This window comes from Anser anser (genome assembly GCF_964211835.1).
Source record: "Anser anser genome assembly, chromosome: 10".
Taxonomy (NCBI): Eukaryota; Metazoa; Chordata; class Aves; order Anseriformes; family Anatidae; genus Anser; species Anser anser.
In genome coordinates, this window is record NC_139730.1 from 14508567 (window position 1) to 14530426 (window position 21860).

At 38.9% G+C, this 21860-nt stretch overlaps 1 protein-coding gene across 1 annotated transcript in view; it reads left to right on the top strand.

Moving 5' to 3' along the window:
* Positions 1-21860, top strand: part of ACSBG1 (acyl-CoA synthetase bubblegum family member 1) — an 88148-nt gene that overhangs the window by 50802 nt on the left and 15486 nt on the right. The window contains exons 20-21 of the mRNA XM_083849950.1: positions 7139-7173; positions 17410-17521. Of these exons, the coding sequence (XP_083706076.1) occupies positions 7139-7173; positions 17410-17521 (147 nt within the window). The remainder of the gene's footprint in view (positions 1-7138; positions 7174-17409; positions 17522-21860) is intronic.

Below are 21860 nucleotides of genomic sequence, written 5' to 3' on the forward strand. Positions count from 1 at the left end.
TTGCCTTCCTCTAATGGCTTTTGCAGCCCCTGCCTTTCATAATGCTGGGTAATTGATCTCAAAGCCTTGCAGTAGTTAGGGCGATTGGATTGAGTCAGCCTGTGGGATTTCTCTGTTACAGGAGGACTTGTAGTTCATTAGCATTAGTAAAACACGATTTACAACAACCTGTTGTGCATATAGGTGCTCCAGTGTGCAACCAGGTATATACTTATAAATTAGTTTTAAACTGAAAGATGGGTTACTCCTTTTCTTATCCCAAATGGGGGCTAGGCAACTTCTTGAGAATTTGGTGTCTGTGAGTTGGTGCTCTGCTCCTTATAACTCAGGGTTACTGAATCATATCAGTATGTCAGAAGCAAGAGAGTCAATTTTATCCTTTTTATGAAATAGATTTTTATTATTCCCCACAGCACCTATTAGAAAGCTGTTCAAAAACTCCCTCTCCTGATGGTTAGACTTGTAATTTATTTGCTTAAGGTCATTTTATTACCTGGTTGTAACTTGCACCATTTTTGTCTTTCAACACAAGTTATTCTGGATTTACAGCATCTGAATGCTACTTTAGCAGTGAAGTCTTTTTTCAGGTTATGTTTTAAGAGCTTGTTTCATAGGAGATGCTTCTGATAGGTAAAAGGAAGATGGAAAATTGAGAAGTTTATCTGTTTAAAGTACAGTAAATCCACATGCAAATTACTTTAGTTTTCAGGAGTAAAAGTTAAGCTGCAGAAAAATCACCTGCATGAAAAGCTAGCATACGCTAATCTCAGGTCATCAATATGATATCAATGAAATAAAATAACCCTATCTGATTTGTCTAAAACTTTCAGAAATGCCCACATGTAAACTTTGTAGTGTTTAAATGACCATATTGAAGGGTCACCTTTTAGCACAACCTCTACATTTAAATGAAATGTGAATGTGGTCAGTTTCAAGGTGCTCCAATGTTTTAAAATAGATGAATGTTTTAATTAGTCTCCTAAAAGAGTGATGATGGGAGAGCCAGTTGAAGCTCTTTTTGAAAGAGATGAATAATAGAACTCAGTAACATTAAACCTCTTATTGTTTTCTTTTTTTTATACTCAGAATAGATAGAAGGAAATTACCTAAAGAAGGACTGGCAACTTGCAAATCTTCTAACACCTTGTCATATCACCTGGGAACTTATTTAGCTCCTGTTCTAGCTGACAGCTCTTTAAATTTGCATAGGCTTAGTGAAATGTTAGGGAAATCTAAGGAGTTAGGCTTTTGCAGGCATTTGTTTCCTCACTGAGATTCACCTCGTTACAATGTTAGCCATGTAAGAAAATTATTTCTGTCAGGGATTTCTTTTTCCTGTGCCTTTACAGTACTTGACTGTTTTGTTGTCTTACTACATAAAATGCAAAATCTAACCAAGGTCTGACTAGGGGAAAGGTAAGTGTTAGCAAGAAAGATGCTTCATTGCAATCAAATAACGTCTTAAAATTAAGCTTTTAAAAGAAGTCTACAGGACAACTTTTGGATACCAAGTTCCATAATGAGAAAAGTAAATTAACCAGGAATTTTACTTTGAGTTGTGCTATATAAAGATGATTGGAGCAGGAAAAAATTAAGACAAACCAAAGAAGTAACGTCAGGTCCATGTATTGGCCTGAGTGCGCTGCATTTCTCACTGAGAAACATGATTACATTGAGTAAGAAATGCATAGAAGCTGTGCTTGGGGTTTGAACAAACTACTCCTCAAGCAGTCTCACTGCTTTCGCTGTGGTTACTTGAAAAGGTGGCCTGAATTTGATACAAATTCTGTTCCAGTTATTTCCTTAATAGACATAACTTAGAGAATGTAGGGTGCAAATATTTTATACCAGGTATTACTCTTTTTATTCTAAGTCAATTCTTTTTGTGTTTGTTAATTACTAGATTTTTTTTTCCCTTATGTTTAATACAGCACTAAAAGAAACTGGTGTTTATCCCGGTTGGTTGTCTTCTAGGCAATACTGCAAAAAATAATAGTAATGTGAAAAAAATAACATTTTTGTATTTTAAACAAGAATTTGTCAGTTAGCTAACTTTTTTCCTTTTATTAAAATTCTGGTCAAAGTGGGATTCAACTATATATCATGTGAAATATGCAAAACTAGAAGAAACAAGTTACATTACATGTCAGTAAATGGCATTTATAAATTGAAACAAGGTCATCAGGCTGTCTTTGGATTTTTAAAAAGCTGTGCTTGACTTGGCCAGGATCTGTGATGAAAATGTACCCTTTTGGGGGCAAAAGTGCAAAAAGCCTACTTGTCACAGGTCCTACAGGACCTTCTGCTAAAAGCACTTTTCAGTTTCATAAAGAATTGCTGTTAATGTGCAAACTTTAAGTAGCATAATAATGGAAGAAGCTTTTGTGAAATTATCTTGTAGTCTGATTCCGGTTTCATGTTACTGTTTGGTGCATATATGGATTGAGCCAAATTAAATTTGCTGACAGTTTGCTTCTTCATCAGTACTTCCTTATGTCTAGCTGTTTCTACTCCAGTGCCTCAGTACAAATACGCAATCTATTTCTTACAGCTGCAGGTTTTGCTTACTGAAACTTGGTGGGGATTTTAGGGGTTTTCTGGCTGTAGTTCAGAAATAGGCTTACAAATAAAGAGAATGTGAAAATCTCCACTGATATTGTCTGCTGCAACCAGCGTTTTTTAAGATAAAAGTCCATATAACAGTACTGTTATATGTGTATTGTTACAGTGCAGATACTGATTGTGACATAATTTTTTTAGCATTTAAATTGGGATTTACTGAACTACTTGCACAGATATGCGACTTATAGGCTGGTGCTAGTCTCACTGGCTTTCAGTAACTCTGTATTTACAGTGAAAAAGATACATAAAGGTATTTATGCCTCCTCAGTCTTGCACAGCTCTATACCAGTCTTATTTGTATGGCAATTACAATCCAAAATAAAATAATACTGCACTTGTAAAAATGTTACAAGAGTAGAATTAATAATAGATCATCTACCTATATGAGAATTGGTTTTGTCCATCACCTTTTGACTTCTTAACTTTTGATTTCTGATTGCTTCATAAGGTGATGTTTTCTTGATGTTTCATTTAAATGCTCTTAGACACATTGAATGCTTTTGTCACAGTGCAGAAGATCATTTGTGATTTTGTAAGTGAAACCTCTGAAATATATATTTAAAGTGTTAATATTTAAAATGCAGCATTCAGTACTTGTCATTTCTTGAAAGCTGCTCAGTAATATAGCTAGAAGCATCTAATCTATCTTGCCCTGAGGATATTTTCAAAGATCCTGTTATTCATTGGTTTATTTTATCTGTGGCTTGTTCGCTCTTCTTCGAGATTCTTTCTAATTTGAAGTGACTTTTATATTGCTAGGACTGTTTTGTATTATTTATTTACTTATAAAATGTTCTGATGAAGTTGTTGCAGGTTCAGAATAATCCTGCCCTTCTGAAATTATGCACATACATGGCACAATTATACAACTGTTGTTATAGAGGAGAAATATAGTGGGTGTATGAAATACTATTTTGCAATAGCCTTGCACATTTGAGTGCTGCCCTTTTCTCATTTGGTTGTTATCCAGTTTTTCTTCTCTTCCTTTCTGCAGATAAATATTGCCCTTCTGTATGTGCAATTAATTTTATTTGAAAATTGTGCTTTATGCACAACAATCTTTGCTTCTAAAGGTGGTAAGTGATAATCTTTTATTCAGTGGACTGCTAAAACTCATAAACTGCATGCTGCTCTCTGGGATAGGCAATAGATCTCGCAGAACAAATTACACATGGTCCAGTTCCAGAATAACACCGCACGTTACACTCTGTATGTGTATGTTACATAAAATTAATGCTGATTAATCAGCATTCTCAGCACCGTTATCTCTACTCTTATTTTTTGCTCAAATCCCTGTAGAGCTAAACACAAAGCAGAACTGATCTAGGAGTTCGCAGTGAAGTCTTACAGACTAATAGACAAGGTAGTAGACTGCTGTGTTTGTCTGTTACCATCTTGCCCTAAACTTGCATTCACCTGACATAGCAGGTCAAAGAGTAAAACGCCAGTTCTGGTTTTGCTAAGCTCTTTACATTGTGCTGTTTTATAAAGGAAATTTTAAGAGCAGAGACTGTTAATCTAGCTTTGAGCAACACTGTGTGACTAGCAGAAGGTCACACCACCAGCCAAGAGCAAAGCCACCCATAAAACCAAAGTACACAAGCTATATGTCTCTTTACTCTGCAGAATATTTTAAGAACCAGTTAAGCTACCTAAATGCCACATTTGAGAATCAAGTTCCATTATACGAGCTAATGATCTAATTGAAATCAATGGACAAAATTGTTTGCTTTGTTTTTCAGTCTTCATTAGCCATAAGGAAGTGGGTGATTGCAGATTTGTTTGTGTTATCTCAAAAAAAAAAATCAGTGTTCCTTTGTCACACTTCTAATTAGTTTAATTACTGAGGACACAAGGACAGACCAAGTGGGTTAGTTGATCTTAGAAGAGGAGCGGGTATTTTCTCAAGTGCAGGAGTAGGTAATCTTTCAAGGCAAGACCTCTGTCCTAAATAACCTGAAACCCACAGGGGACCTCCTGTTAGCAGTAGTTTTTCAGGCTGTTGTATAGCATTAGAAATAAAAGTCTCCATTTCTGGATTGCTGGAAATCTAGAACTGATACAAATTATGAAAACTGTGGTCACATTTCTTTGAGTGTTTAGCATGTGCTTTTCTAGCTGGACTCCTCATGTCTTTAGTGTCCAAACAGAATAGGCAGATTGCTTTGTAAATCAATGGTAGACTAAAATACCGTCTACATGATAACAGATGCATTCCATGATATTCATGGCTTTAAGGAAGATTGATGTAGGCATGTGCATAAACCACAAATACTTCCCAGGACCCATTTCACCTTTCCATATGAGGGACTTAATTTGACATGTTTATTTACTATTTATTGTCCATCATTTTGTATTTTCTGTATGAATTAAGTAGCCAGAAGAAAATTGGATGATTCACCTCCGTGCTTCTCTGGCCAAAAGTCTTTAATTAAATTTGAATTAAATTGATGGAGTTCCAGCAAATACAAAATGAAATTATATTTAGACCTGGGTTCCATGGTGACTTTAATCCAACTTGGGGCCGTGCTTCCAACAAAAAGGGCAGTCCTATACCTCTTCCCTCCCACCAGTAATGACTTGTTTTAGTTTCTTAACACTGGTGCTAGAATTAGTGACACTGTTCTAAGCCACAACAAGGAGGTGATCCAAGCTGAAAATGAATCCCATTTTGTGTGGTTAGTTTCCAAACACATTAGTTCTTTCTCTGAATTTTCTGATGCAGTTATACTACTCATTGGCATGAAGTCAGCATAAAGGAAGAACAGAAATAAGCTGAGAGAAGCAGGAGAGCTGGCTGGACTTCCCTCTCAGAGGCTGGAGCCGTGGCTTTTGCATTTGCCATTCAGGATCAGCCAGGCAAAGCATTTTTTAAGTGGTGTGTAAGGTCTTGCTGTGGGTTGGAAGTATAGGCCAGGGTCCTGACCTTGGTGCCTTGACATTGAATAGCTCTAAGCTCTCTGAAAGTGGTCTCAGAAACCATTGTAAATTTTGTGACACCCCTAACACAATGCCATGTAATTGTCAGGCGTATTTGGAATACTGCGGTCAGGCAAATACTTGCTATTACAGGGAAACATAGGATTGTGTTGTCTGTTGTTATAAAGGTTTCCAGTGTCCATGTTTTTACATTACAATACTAAAAATTTCCTTTGACAAAACTAAAGATGGAATACAATAATGTTTGTTGTCAAAGAAGTGAAGTGACTTGGATTTAAAAAAAAAAAAACTAAATGTGGACTTTCATCAGAAAAGGTTTATGATATGACATCTTGCTGTGGTTTTTAGTGGTGCTCTCACAAGAGTTCTGGAAGGTAAAGGGTAACTTATCTTGTTCATCTTTATCTCTATTTGTGTATCAGTTCCGTGTCAGCTTTCTAGTTAAGTAACAGTGTCTGCTGCTTTCTCAAGCCTATATAATTACGGGATGATTGCTGCTCAGGGCACCACCATCATTTGAGATTGCACCTGCCTTTCATTAGTAAATGATGCATCCTTTAGTGGTGGTTTGACTGTAAGTGGTGAACAAGCTGGAATTAATGAAGACTTACCCAGCTGGCTCCTATTTCACTTTGTGCAGTTCCAGACAATGTGACATCTTTGTTGGCAGCTCACAGTGTGCCTTCCTATCCTGCCTTGTAACACTATTCTGCTACACAATACATGGAAGGGAAAGCTGCTTCTGCTCCTGCTTGGTGTGGAGGAGAGCAAGCAAACTCAATAATTGATACCAGGCAGGACTGATACCATACCTGGATACCTGAGACGACCTGGTTGATTGCTTCAGCTAGCTGTGATCATTTGCTTTTCCCCTCCTTTGAAGAAGCGGGCATTTAGCCAGATTAATTCTCACCTTAGGGACAAAATGCATTTTGAGTAGTTGACTGAAGAGCAGGACCAAGGTGAGGGTACAGTAGCTGTATGTGCTCGTAGGTACGACATAACAAGTCTGCTGTTATCTTGTCACTAGCTGATTTTAGGATGTGTATTTTAAATGTTTTTGTTAAAGGAGAAAACCTACTAGGATAGGAGCTGAATTCTTAAGAATATGCTCTGCCACATCACCCAGGCCTGTGAGAGAAGCAGGTAGTCATCAGGAGTGTTGTGGTTTCATTATACTAGCATCTAGCACTCTGGCGCTCCCACCCTCCCATCAGCCAGTAACTCTGAGACACAAACTTGCATGTTCTCTAAACTCATGGCCTGAGCAATGTGCAGAACTGATCATCCAGTATTTCATTGTCATTAGTGTTTCTAGTTTTGAATACAGGGCATAACTTTCCCTAAAAAAAAAATACCTTAGGATATTTCAATTATTTTATAACATACATTGCTTTCCATAGAGTTACTTTATAGCATATATTGCTTTCCAAATCAAAACCAGATGGTACATATATGTTATCTTTAATGTTTTTCTGCCAGCTCTAAGTTTTCTCCCCAAAACATTAAAAAGTAATCCTTTGCGCTCACTTTCAATATTTCTATCGTATGGTAATACATTTTGTTTTTTTAACAGGATTGCACATTCTTCACTCGGAAAGAAATCCTTCGGTAAGTAAACTATATTATTTTTTCTATCATCATTCACATGGAAAGAGCAAAATCACTTTTTTCTGACATGTGAGGAAAACAAATGAAACCAGTTATTTTGCATAAATGAATGTAGGATGGGGCTCAGGGTACATGTATAATATGTAAATGTGTGTAAGCAAAAGATGTCGGGTTAACGTCAATAACATAGGCTTTTCTAGGAAGAAGCCATTGAATAGTAGGGAGTCAGTGACTTTCTGAATGGAATTTGCTGCTTTTCTATTTGTTTTTCCTCTGGATTTTTCTCCTAATAAGGAGTGAAAATACATCTGTGGCATGTATCTAGACTTAGGAGCTCATAATGTTCTAGATTCTCAAATTTGAATAGCTTCTGAGACATAAGCAGTATCAGGGAAACAGCATTTGTTTTCGTAAACATTGGACTTTTGCTTTGCTCTGAGATCAAAAATAGATGTGGTCTCTGTGAGAGGCGTTCTTTGCCTTAGCTCTGTTGCAGTAAACTTCAGTAAGTCTTACTGACATCTTCTCCAGTAAGATGTTCAGCAATTCTGTTGAGGTGAAAACTAATGGCATGCATTAAATGGGTTGCTTTATTTTTTTGATGGGGGAAAATAGAGGTGGTATTTCAGCTAATTTCTTACATACCTTTGTTCTTGGTATTTGTGCACCTAAGGTACCTCTACAGAAAATTTTGTGGACAAATAGGAGTCTAGAACATGTGTAATACAGGCCCAAATTAAAGAATATGACACAAAACACAACTAATTTTCTAGCAAGATTGTAATGTTGGCAGGGAGAGAATGGATGCGCAACTGTAAAATGCTGATGAAAGAAAGGAAGTAAGGAATCAAATATTTCCCCAGAAGATGTAATTAGTAAACTTCTTAATCTGAGTACACAGACTTTCACATTTGGAAAACAGCATTTCCAAAATGGAGATTTGAACCATCATGAGCAACTGAGGGAACACAGTAAGTGTACTTTGAAAAATATGCTGCAGATTTCAGGAAAAGATGTTCCGAAGTCAGAAAATGTCACTGTATGATAGGCAAACAGGAATTTTACAGCATTGTGAAAGCTGGCAATGAACTGAGGAGTCAGCCACTTTTGTTCTCTTTTTTTCTGGGTTGCAGTGGATAAAAAAAATAGTTGTAGAGAAGTTTCCAATGTACAGTTTTGACAAGCAGGTAAAGACTGACAGAAATGAAGACAGATTTCCCCACAGAAATGTCCTAAGTTTTTTTTATATGCATTCTGGATTTTTTCTTGATGCATGATACTGAAATAAAACTTCTGTTGAAATTTGATATCAAGGCACTGAATGTTTCAGAACATTCTAAAAATAGCAACTATAAATGAGCTGGATTTGTGAATGTTTATTTAACAGTATTCTCGGGTGTGTCTCAGAGCTGTGTAATTTGAAACTGCATTTGCAGATAGGTGATTTATGATTTTTTATCCTCGTGTGGTAAGTGTGACAGAGTAGAGGAGGTCACTGTGATTCATAAGACTTCCTGATAAAGGAAGCAGCACTGAACTGTGGCAAAGGTTCTGCTGCCTAAGAACAAGATGATGGTTATTTATCTAATAAAGTTTAACATGGTGACTATGCATGGGATAGGGACTGTAGAACTGGAAGTTGTTGGTTTACCTTGTTACTCTTTCACTAATCTATGTAAGCAACTTTAATCTATGTAAGCATCTTTGACAAATTGCCCCTTTAATTCATCTGTCTTAATATTTTTGTGTCTTTTAAGTATGAGGAGAATATTCCCTTTATCTTGACTGTTGAGGTTGCAAGCTCCTCCTGGTAAGAATAATTCAAACTATTTTACCTCCAGAATGCTAAAACTGGTCTTAGTTGTAGGTTTTGCATTCTGTTGTAGTGAAAATGCTGGTCTGAATACTTCCTGAAGCTCGTGGTATCTGTGAGAGGTGTCATAGTCACCTGGCATTTAAACAGACCAGTTAAAATACAGTGAAGAGTTCACTGTGGCAAACAGTATTTAAGTTAGAACAACCCTGATAGATTTTAGTAAGGGCTATTTTTCTAAAAAGCACAGAAATGTAAACAAATAACTTGGCAAAAAAAAAGCAAATAGTTTTTGGCTGAAGTCAGCCTCCCTTGCTGGCTCACCATCTATTGGTATGAGTGTTAGTGATGACACAAGCAAAGGGACACAGTTGTTTAGATGGGGATGAAGGAATAAATATGGCAGCTCCAATTTAGATGACTTGAAACTCACGCAAAACAGCATGAGATTGCAATTAGGTGAAATGGGCTAAGTGATATTATCCATCTTTCCCTGTGGGAAAATAGACCATCAAAAAGCCCAAACAACAACAAATTTCTCTGCTGCTGGTTTAATGAGCTGAATCAGCTCTCTCAAGGGTAAGCGCTAAAGGTGAAACAAGAACCAGAACAGGAAAATGGGACTGAAAATGAGGAAAGTAAAGGAGAGCAAGACTTCACGTTTCAGTGGAGGTGAGATGTTAGATTGGCTTAGTCTAGTGTCAGTGTAAGACTCTGGTACCATGACCAACTTAAGTCAACATAAATGTAGGCTGCTGTCAAAGGGGTCGAGGACACATTCTTCTGATTGATAATCTAGGTGTGGAAGGAAGTATTTTTATAAACTATAAGGAAATAGTGCAATTTAAGTTAAGGTGAAGAAGAAATGAAAACATCATCGTGATCCACGATTATGGGTCTAGGAGGAGGGAAAACCACTGTGTTAATGGACTGCAGAAAAGATAATAATGCCTGGTGAAATAGAAGAAACAAATAATTATTTATCATGTTTCAGTTGACTGTTTATCACCAAAAAATCTAAAAATTCTCTTGGAGAAGTGCTTAACACAACTCATTAAATGATAGAACTCATGAGCCCAGGGCAAGAGCGTGTTGAAGATCCGTGGATAATGTAGATGTATACGTACTATCACTGACAACATATTATCTAAAATACTTACAGGACAGCTGACAAATGTTTAGAATCCTTACTAATTCTGTTGATAGGTGTGTGTAAGGGCTTTGAAAGCATACCCCACTTTGCCTGAGAATGTGGAAATTACACCAGGACTACAGGACACAACCTCAGCGTATGGAAAGATGCCAGACCACTGGGTGGATGATCAGCTCTTAAGTGCCTAGAACATAATACGTGCTCAGATGCATCCACTGTGGATTTGCTAAAAGCAAATCTCCTCCTTCATGAGTGACTGCTCTTGTGGATAAGAGAGAAGAAACAGATGCAACATATCTTTATTGTAGTAAAGCCTTTTTGCATTTTCCTGCATGCATTAGTCCTTTTCTACCTCTGTTGTGTGAGTGCACTAACTTCTTGGCTAAGGTACCAGTGAACACACTTGAAAAAAATTGTAAGAAGTGTAAGAAACATTGAGCTGAGGGGGGATTGCAGACACTATGAAGATCGATGTTACCTTTTAAAGTAGTGCTCAATGTATTAGAGGGAAGGTCCAAGATCACCAATAGATCACCATCACTGAAACTGATACGGTCAAGTATTAAGAACTGTCAATAGATAGGAGAAAAAATTGTCAATGCAGAATGGAAGGTAAATGGCATTAGTAATTAAGTAAAGATATATGGGAAGGGGTTTAATTGATCTAAGCAAATTTAAAAAACAAACTGAACCCCCCAGCCTCCCTGGATACCTTTGTAAAAAAAAAAAAAAAGGGGGGGGGGGGGCGGAGCAGCGGGTACTTCTAGGGTGTGTTAACCTAAGCATTGTGTGTAAAATGGGAAAATTCCATTCTAGTCAGCATGTCATTCTGAGACCTCAGTGTGAACAGCTGTCCAGTTTTGGGCATCACCATTCGAAAGAGATTTGTTGTACTGGAAAAGGTCCAATAGAGAGAAACAAGAATAAGAGGCTTAGTGGAGGAAAAACAAGAAAGTAGAAAGGTTGGAAAAACACTTTACTGATGGCAATAATTAATCTGTTTATATAACATGCCTGTCTTGAGATTGTAGATGGGATCAAATGCTTGTCTCCTATAAGGCAGTATTTCTCTTCCTTAGTTTTGTAAATCTGATTTTCTAGCAGCCAAGCTTTTACTCCAGCAATAATGCTTATCTGCTAGCCAACCCATCTGTTTCTATTTCTCCCTCTAGACTAGCACAATTTGGCAAATACCCAAGCATTCAAACACAGGTGTTCTTGGATATCTGTCCTAGCCAAAAAGTATGAACTCTGTAAATTAGAGCTGTAGAGTTTGAGACTGACTTAACCTAGCTAGACAGCTGCTAGAGGAATATGGCACTAAATTACCAAGTTGGGCACTATCTGGACAATCAGCAAAGCTTTGAACCTTCTCGTGCAGAAGAACATTTATAATTCCATTGCATTCCCTTCTGTACGTGTTCATTGGCGTGTGTTTGAGGGGTAAAAGATAAGGTGCAGAGGAGCCAACTCTGGCAATCCAGCTATATGCTGGATTTAAAACCCAAAACCTGCCTGAGAGTGAAGTTGGGAAGAAAAGCAGGGGTTTCCTCCAAGTGTCTGGAAAGCCTTCCTTATAAGGGAGCAAATACGGGAAAGGGTTAGAGATGCATTTCCCGTGGGAGCAAGCTGCTATGCAGATGGAGGGAGAAGCTAGAACACAGCTTCTGTTTTCCTAGCACATCTCATCTTTCAAAAAGGTTGGGGCCTACATGCAGAAAGGGGAAGTGCCCATATTGTCAGTTCTGGAGAAAAAGGAGTCTGCCAAGAGAATAAAAACCTTTCCATTTAAGCCCGATGGCATAAATCTGAGACCCTGAAAGGAATCTTTCCTTTACCAGTTGCAGACAACCCTGAATGTCCCTCGTTTCTCAGCCCCAAACTGAAGAGCCTCCTTCTCTTTGAGCTGTGGTAACTTTTTCTGTGTGTTGGAGACTCATGGATATAGAGCCATCTGCACCCCAGCTCTCAGACCCCATGTTTGACCGTCTGCAATAACAGCACTGTAGGGCAAGTGTGTGCACCCTAACAATTTGCACTGCTACAGCAACTAGCATCAGTTGAAAATCAGTTCCCAGCTGCTTTGCCACGAGTATGTTGCATCCTTCCCTGCAGTCTGTGCAATTCTGTCTTGAATGTCGTTGCTTCTTTTGCTTCTAGCCATCCATATTTCTGGGGGTTCACAAGGGCCGATCTGTCCGTTCCTAGGGCTATGGGCAGACTAATCACTGCTGCTCGTCTCTGAAGTGTTGTGTTCCTGCATGTTCCCAGAAGCTGTTCTGCAGCTTTTCCATGTAACTCATACATCTGAACAAGAGCCAGTAGCTTTGATTTTGGTGGGAAACTGAAAGTGCAGCTGAACAGCAACAGAGTGCTTCTCTGGATGTGCTGTTCATAGTTTATTCCATTCTGTACAATCAACCTTTGGCTAGATCAAGCTGTGGCTCGTATGAGCTCCTGTGGTGGTTTTACCGTGCTAGGCAGCTGAACACCACAACCGCTCTTTCGCTCCCCCTCCTTAGAAGAGGAGGGGAAGAAGTAAAGGAAAGAACAACTCACGGGTTGAGATAAGGATAATTTAATTAAAGGGAAAAAATAATTATTAAGGAAAGATTATTATTAATTAAACAATTTAACTAAAGGGAGAAAGGGAAAGGGGAAAAGGGAGGGGGAAAGGGAAAAAAAAAAACAAAACAAGTAAAGGTTGTGTGGAAGTGCAGAGGAAAGAAATTACTCTCTGCTTCCCACAAATGAGCGATGCTTGACCACGTCCTTGAAGCAGGGCCTTAAAGCACGTAGCCAGTGTTTGGGAGGACAGACGTTTTCGCAACGAGGGTCCGCCCCTCCCCTCTTCTTCCTTTTTCCACCTTTTATTGCTGAGTATAACATCATATGGTATGGAATATCCCTTTGGTTGGTTTAGGTCAGCTGCCCTGGTGATGTTCCTTTCTCACTTTTTTGCCCACCCCCTAGGAAGGTTAGAGAGAGTCCTGATGCTGTGCCAGCATTGCTCAGCAGCAGACACAACACTGGTGTGATACCAGTGCTGTTCTAGCTACAAGTGCAGAGCACAGCACTGTATGGGCTGCTGCAGGGGAAGTTAACATCCCAGCCAGACCCAGTACAGCTCCTTGTGGGACTGCTCATCAGCACTCAAGGCATTGCTTTGTTGTTCCAGTTAAGCCCTATTGCTCTTCGTTTTCTGTGAATATGCAGAGCAGTCTAGAATTTACTCTTTGGGATGGTCATGATATGTGGTGTTACAGTCAGATGTACTTTGAATGTACTCATGTTATTTAGCCTGAAATAGGATAGATATTCCTGAATAGAAATGTTTTTTGGTGTTTTTTTTTTCATACCGTAAATGAAGTGACCGGTACTGTGAAGGCAGCACCAGACTTTGTGAGATGTTTTAAGGTATTAGGTTCTAAAGGCCGCTTTAAAGCTTCTGCTTCCATCTAATCAGTGAGCCATTACCAGCTTTTATCTTTTGTTTTCGGCACCCTTTTAGTGCAGAGTTCTTATTACAAAAGCAGCCCAGCTAGCTGTAATGTCACAACATTTAATGGTGGTGACTGATGTGTATCAAGCCAAGGAAGAGCTTCTCTGTTTCTCAACATATCCACTAGTGACCTCAAGGACAATCTGACTTTCTCTCTGAGCTCAATAGCAAATTAAAACAATCACTGCAGGGTGCTTGGAATTCTTTTATTTATTTATTTATTTATTTTTAGGTCTGTTCAGGTATAGCTAGAGGCTCTGTTACGAGCTTAGAGAGATCCCATTTCCGCCATGTCCAGCAGATGCCCTTTTGTGATTCTAGGGTGTTACACCCTTGAGAACTGGACTAAGGACTCTGACCCACCATTTTTGCCAAGTAAAACACTCTCAAATGGTAGAATGAAATAGCAGAACCAAAAGTAGGGTACTGTAGTGTTTTGTTTTTTTTTTAATTTGCTCACTGAGCTGAGTTGATTTAACAGCTTCTTTTGTCTACAGGGGTAAGTCTTGATCTGTCCTTGTTTGATTAATAGAAAAACTATACCCTCAGTTACTTGCACAAGCAGTATTGCAGTTGCAACTGTGAGCTACCTCAAGGAGCTGTGAAACTTCTGTATTTTCAATCACATCAATTCCCTGACCTCACTGCAGTTTCCTAAGTGTTACTGCTTATGCAAAGGAGGTGAGTGGGTGGGCAGGCCTGAACAGTCTGTAAATGCAGATCAGCAGTTTGGGTTTGGATGGAATTAATTTGTGAGAGAATCACAGCCTTGGTCCTTGGGTATGGTACATTAAGCATAAACATACACCATAATCTGACGAAACAGCGTCATTTGTCTGTTATGACATTTGTCACTACATTTCTTCTACTCTAATCTGTGGGAAGGAAAACACTAATAAATGCTACTAGTCTTATTTTCCTTCCATGCAGAATAAATAAGGCATTCTGGCAACAAAGGGAGTGCATCCAGGAATGGAGAGATGCTTTTGCAGGCATCCGGAAGAATTTCTTGAGGTAAATAACACGTCAGGATCTGTAGTCACTGCTGCAAAGGCAGTGAGGCTTGTTGCAGGCCCTGGGCTTGTGAGCATATCTAATGGTCTGTGCATGGTGAGGGCAGCCTTTCCAAATCTGTTTGTTTAGATTGCACTGCAAAACTTCACATAGACACTTTTATGCCTTATAAATGGAGCAATGACTAAGGCAGACAGCCAAAGCCACTTCATTATTTTCAGATATGCTTCCTGTTCAGGGACACGCTGAATGAAAGGACACAAAGCCAGGTCACAGCTCCGTATGAATTCAGGCCGTCATCTGAAGTGCCTTCTGCTTCTGTACAAACAGAAGAAATAGTAGAACTTTTAGCATAGAGGTTTACTGATATGCCATTTCCAGTTAGTAATTGAAGTTATTGTGTCAAATGTGTCAGCACAGTAACGTGTACAGTGGCAATCAGCACAGCTCTCGGGAGATGATTGCTGAAGCTGGCTGTCCGTATTGGTCATAGTACTTGGTCCAGGTATGGCAGTGGTGTGGCTGATTGATGTAGTGGTGTTGCCTGCAGGAGGTTTACGGTTCTAGACTAACCCAAGTAGTCATCTGAGGAAATAACCTTTATGTCCACTGATCTTTGCATTGTGTTATAGAATGATTGATGAGAAACGTACAGTTCCCGTGCCAAAAAGTAAGTACTCACCCAGTGTAATGCAGGTTACTCAAGTGCATGGAAGTTTGACTAAAATTCATGCAAAAGGGACTGTATTACACTGTGTGATATATGGCTTTCTCAGGATCCTATAAGAGGCTGCAGAAGTTCTGTTTTTCTACCAGTTATCCACAAAGTCATTTGAGGGACTGGCAATCCAGTGCTTAGTTTATCATGAAATGGTGTGTGGTGTCCCTGAATAACTTTCCAGCTGTCTTTACAACTTCCCAGTGGAGAGAGGAAAAAAAAAAAAAGTTGTGGTGTTCTGTTGATTGGTTTTATTGTTTTTTTTTTTTTTAATTATCATTATTTATTTATTGCGAAGGATAATGGTGCTTGTGCAACATATTGCATATTGGTTTCGGAACCTTTGTGTTTTTCATCGTGATAATGCCATGTAATAAAGCTATCTCAAATAGAGTTGTAGGATCCTTACAGATAAAAGCTTGTGAAAAGCTATTTTATTGCTGTAGTTTTATTTGCAGGAGCCTGGATCACAGCCACTTCCTACAGGCTCATTTGGATGCTTTAGTGTGAAATCCACTCAGGTGGAAAGTTCTTATTCCTATGGATCTTTGTGTGATTTGGTGAATTAGGGGGAGAGTTAGTGGGAGGAGAACAGGATAAGAAAGCTTCCCACAAATCTGCTGTTAATTACTTGCGTGTTTTTCCATCCCTCGTCTTCCTTCTAGCTACATCTGACAGAGTCCTGTTGAGCCTGAGGCAGTGTTCTGGAAGGCTCTCTAGTTGTTAGTGCCTGGCAAGTCCTTTATGCTCTGCTTCAGAGAAAAAGCAAAACAGACTTAACTGTAAATGGACTGACCGGAACAGATTGTCCTAACAGCTTTCTGTAGAAATGGATGTTGACTTCTTGTGGATATTGCTGAATAAAACAGAGCAATTGCATGTACTCACATATATATATATATATATGCATTCCTAGATATACTACAGCAGAGACATTTTACAAGGGGGTTATTTTCTTGTTTTGGTGGTTTTTACCAACTTCCTGTCCCTAAATGTGTGTTTCCCTTTGTGAATCTAAAAACTAAGCAAATTATATCAGCAAATGTATTGTTTAGCTCAACGCTTTTGGCCCTAACTCATTCATCTTTCTTTTTTGAAAGAAGTTTTATTATACTCTGTGGCAGCAGACCAACGCTATGTGCTTTTATTCTGTGTCCTTTAGCAAAATTTTTAGCTAAAACCTAATCATTGTAATAACTTGCTGAAGGTTCCTCTAAGGAAAAACACTTGCTTATTGCCTCTAAAATACAGCATTTTGAGGAATAAGCTCAGACAAGAATGAAGCAAAACTGTGAAATGGAATGAAATGGAAATGGTCTGTGTGACAGTGCTACAATTACAAGTCTAGATCTGCTTTGCTAGTGAGGCACAGGTAGGTAAAGGGCTTTTTTTTATTGAGAAGTAAGGTCTCGCAAGATGCTGTTGTCCATAGCATTGATAGCATATTATTTGTCTTTTCAATTTCATGCCTGTATCTTTGACCAGCATTCTGCACTCAACTCTGATCCCTGGATTTTGCTCAGTGTTAGTACATTGGTCCAGGCCTGCTTCTTGTGTACATGTAGGAATCTGGTGCTTAAAAATTATATACAAATAGTGTGAAACCCTGCTTAATAAAAAACTCAAGGTATATGTCGGTGTTAGCAGCAGTTGTGCTGGATACTACATCAAAGCCCTCTGTCTCCAAAAAGATGGGGATTTGGTAGGTCAGTCTTATGCACTTACAGATAATGGTTAGCCAGATTTATGTTTGATTACTCAGGTTGGATAAAAGGGAAAGGTTCTTCACTAAGATGGCGGTCAAGCACTGGAACAGGCTCCTCAGGGGAGTGGTCATGGCACCAAGCCCTCCAGAGTTCAAGAAGCATTTGGACAACATTCTCAGACATAGGGTTTGGTTTTTGGGTGGTCCTTTGTGAAGCTGGGAGTTGGACTTCGATAATTATGGGTCCCTTCCAGATTAGGTTTATCTAGGATTCTCTACTGTATGAATTGAATGGAGTATTTAAAATGACCGTTTTTTTACTTGTTTACAGGTTGCATGGCCGGTACCATGAAATGGCACCAAACGTTGTGCCCATGGACTATACAAAGGACCCGGATGTTAAACTACCTATGCAGCTTATAATAAACATGCCTGAGCTAAAGGTATGGCTTCTGACTGCTTACAAGCTGTATTCTGATAAGCTCTATAGCTTTTCTGCCAGAGATTGTGTCAAGTGAGTTTGGTATCTTTTCCCCTTCCAGTTATTGTTCAAGGGCAGAGCCAGCCACGGAAAATGGAAAATATTTAGGTGGATGTCTCCCATGCAGAGATAGTTGGGATAGAAGTTAAAGGAAATGAGTAAGAACTAAAACTAAATTTTACACTCTTTTCACTTTGTATATCCCTTCAAAGCCAGTGGGTTGTTTTGCTGCTGACTTACCTTAATAATATTGTATAGTATAGGAATGTAGTTAGTATGTACCTCACTATTGTTAAAATAGTTACAAAATTGAAACCTATGATGTGAAATGAGTTTTTCCCAGAGTTGATATAGTATTTCTTTCATCAGCTTGTTGAGAGCTATTTCACCCTTGTAACTCCTAAAGCTATGTAGTGCAAACCTGATTAGAATTCAGCTACAGGTTAGCTTTGTATCAGCTGTTTGCATTTTCTAAGTCTGTGTCCTTGACTGCCAGGGCTTTTGGTGTCATTCCCTCCTCTGCAGCTTACAAAGCTGACCTTCTTATCTCATCTCTAATGAAATGAATGACATTTACTGAATCACGTAGGTATTACAGTTTTAAAAGGTTATTCTTCACCCATTACAGTGCTCAGTGAGAATTAGGAAAAGGATGTGCAAGTAGTATAATTTAAGGTTTGTTTATGTGTGAAAGTTTAACAGCAGCAGCATTCTATAAACCCTTTTTTAAACAATATTATGTGTGTAAATATGTTGAAATATCTATGAAAGAGCCTAAATTATGTGCCTATGGAGTTAATGAAGAAGAAAGTGCATCCGGAGAAGTAATCATGGAGCTTGAAAATAGGTGGTATAAAGATCTTGCTTTTCAGTTCATCAGTTGGCATAAAATATCTTACTATATGTTAACTGTTCAGATACCATAAATATATCCTGCAAGTTTTGCAACACACAAATGTTTTTATACTCTTTTCTTATTGTACAGATAAGAAAATTACACAACAGGACAAGTTAGCAATACTTTGCAAAAATGCCCCATATTTTTCCTCACTCAAATTGAGTCTAAACTGGAGATAGCAACACAGATTTATAAGTTGATTATCTAGAATTAGATTGTTTAAAACAAAATTAGGCAGCTAAATCGGTAGCCTGAGATAAGTAGTTAGCACAAGCAGAGCTAATTAGGCACCTAGGCTGTATACTGAAGTATATTGTTAAATTGCTAATGGAGCTGAAAGTTGGAAAGTAGAAAGCTTGCTCTAAGCTTTCTTTTTCCTACTTATGATGGGATCAGATGAGTGATAAGAGGTGAATTGAGAGCAGTTATGCACTACTTTCCAGAAAGACAAAGAGTTTACTGCAAGAAGTTGTTAGAGACATGGCTGACAACACATGAACAATGAGAACCTGTTGCCACAAGACATTGTGGATGAGACAGCACTGATATCTTCAAAAACTATTTAAGTGCTCGTACAGAGAAGAATTCCACAGATTACTAACTAGATTTATGATTTGGATGTAATCTCTCTAACTCAGAAGTCCCTCATATTCATTGCACTGATCTCTTTCTTTTTGAATTTTATTTCCATCTGCTGGTGGTTCCATTTAGAGTTAGGCTGGTGGACTGGATGGACTGATGATTTTGATGGTTACTGTATTCTACTTTTTTTTCTTAGAGGTGATCCCTAAATGAGTTGAATTTGTTTTTAATGTCCCAGTGAGATTTGCTTCAGATTAGTTAAAGGATCTGCTCTTAACGGTTATCCGGAACCAGCCAGTTATCCGGAACCTATCTTAAAATAAGAATATATTCCTGACTTGCTGACATGTTGGATGGACAGCTGTATATAAAAATGCAAATTAGTCTTGTATGAGATTGAAGTTTCACAGTATCACAGATTTCTAGGTTGGATTGGAAGAGACCTCAAGATCATCGAGTCCAACCTCCGACCTAACACTAAGTACTCCACTAAACCATATCGCTAAGCTCTACATCTAAACGTCTCTTAAAGACCTCCAGGGATGGTGACTCCACCACCTCCCTGGGCAGCCCGTTCCAATGCTTAATAACCCTTTCGGTAAAGAAGTACTTCCTAACATCCAACCTAAACCTCCCCTGTCGCAACTTTCGCCCATTCCCCCTCGTCCTGTCACCAGGCACGTAGGAGAACAGACCAAGCCCCACCTCTCTACAGCCTCCTTTAAGGTAACTGTAGAGAGCGATAAGGTCGCCCCTGAGCCTCCTCTTCTCCAGGCTAAACAATCCCAGCTCCCTCAGCCGCTCCTCGTAAGACTTGTTCTCCAGACCCCTCACCAGCTTCATCGCCCTTCTCTGGACTCGCTCGAGCACCTCCATGTCCTTCCTGTAGCGAGGGGCCCAAAACTGAACACAGTACTCAAGGTGTGGCCTCACCAGAGCCGAGTACAGGGGCACAATCACTTCCCTAGACCTGCTGGCCACACTGCTTCTTATACAGGCCAGGATGCTGTTGGCCTTCTTGGCCACCTGAGCACACTGCTGGCTCATATTCAGCCGACTATCAACCAATACTCCCAGGTCCTTCTCTGCCAGGCAGCTTTCCAGCCACTCATCTCCCAGCCTGTAGCTCTGCTTGGGGTTGTTGCGCCCCAGGTGCAGGACCCGGCACTTGGCCTCGTTGAACTTCATACAGTTGACCTCAGCCCATCGCTCCAGCCTATCCAGATCAAAGATAGCAAAGATTGCATCCAGATGCAATAGCAAAAGTTACTAATGGTCTTACCTATATGAATATAAATTAAAATAAACTAATCAACTTTTCCAGTAGCTGGCAGGATAAAATATTATGGGCTTCATGTGGTAGATGGGAAAGTAGATGGGAGTATCTTGAAGTATCCTGATTGTATTAAGCCATCTGCTGTGATTTGCTTATGCACAGATATTGATTTTTTAGATTTGTGATTAAAATACATGGTTCTTAAGGGTTTTGATTGACTCATCCAGTGTTGCAAGTAGTTTGATATCTTTCTATCATGTCATGTCTGCAACTCTTTCATCACTGTAGCATCTTAGGTGTTTGTACTGGCACTTCTGATGGGGAGAATCACTATTCCTTAAGTTTTACGTAGTTATCAAGGCAGAATCTCTAGGATATTGAGAGCGTGATATGAAATTTTCTGGCTCAGTTATGTAACTCTGAAGGGCTTAGCTGCCAGATGGCTGGTAGTTGTTTTGTGAGACGTTGGCAGGCTGATTTCAGCCTTCAGTTCAGAAAAGAAAATAAGTAATGGTAATCACACGTACTTTTTTTGTCTTCAGAGATACAGGATCAGACACTTAGGGAACAGCTGTTCTGTGAAAATGTTAAGAGACGGACTGCTGTTTTTACAAGACAGTGTGGTGCTTAAACTGAGATATAAAACATAGGTTTTATGTTGAACCATGATTAGATTTTGTGATACAAGAGCGTCTGTCACTTTTGTAACAAATTTAGATGGTAGTGGTGTAAGAAACTTGCATAGGTGTACTTAAAGTGGATCAAAATCTATCTTCTTTCACCCCTCCAAATCTGTGAAGCTTTCTGACCCAGCTATATAGGCTGTCTTGAGAGGAATTTAATTTGATTTCATGCAAATAGCATGACAAAACTCAGTGTCGAATTTAATAATAATTCTCTCCCAAGTTTCACAAGGCTGTGAAAACCCTTAGAAATACTGCTGTCAAACCAATCATTTCAGGAACTGAGGTTCTAAGAGTTTGTAGAGTACATTCAGTAGCTGGTGAGCTTGTTTCCAGTAAAATAACAGTTAAAAGAGGAGACTAGATCTGCCCCACCTCCCAAGGTCTTTCAAAATATTGACAGTAAAAGGTTTTAAAATGTCACCTAAGATCTCAGTCATAAACCTGGGCCAGTGTTGGTCACGAAGCATTTCCCTGTCTCCTATAAAGACAGGGGAACAAGTCTTTCACCTAGAGTTCATTTTCCAAGCAGTCTAGGTATTGACTTCAGCTCATACATGAAGAAAAAATGTCCTTAACCTTTGCAACTTTCCCAGACTGATAAATCAATATTCTTTATTCAGTAAATTTTCATCAAGGTGAAGACAAACTGACATTTGAATCTCAGAATAGAAACAAACAAACTAAATGTCTATTGAATTCTAATAAAATTAGTGATAATTTCAATGTACCTGGCTTTCTTCATATGCACATTACACTTCTAGTTACTGGCAATGTTGAGCTTAATACCATTGCAGATTCTGACAAATGGGTAGAATCAATAATGCACTTTTCTAAATTAGATTCTGCTACTATAAAGAAA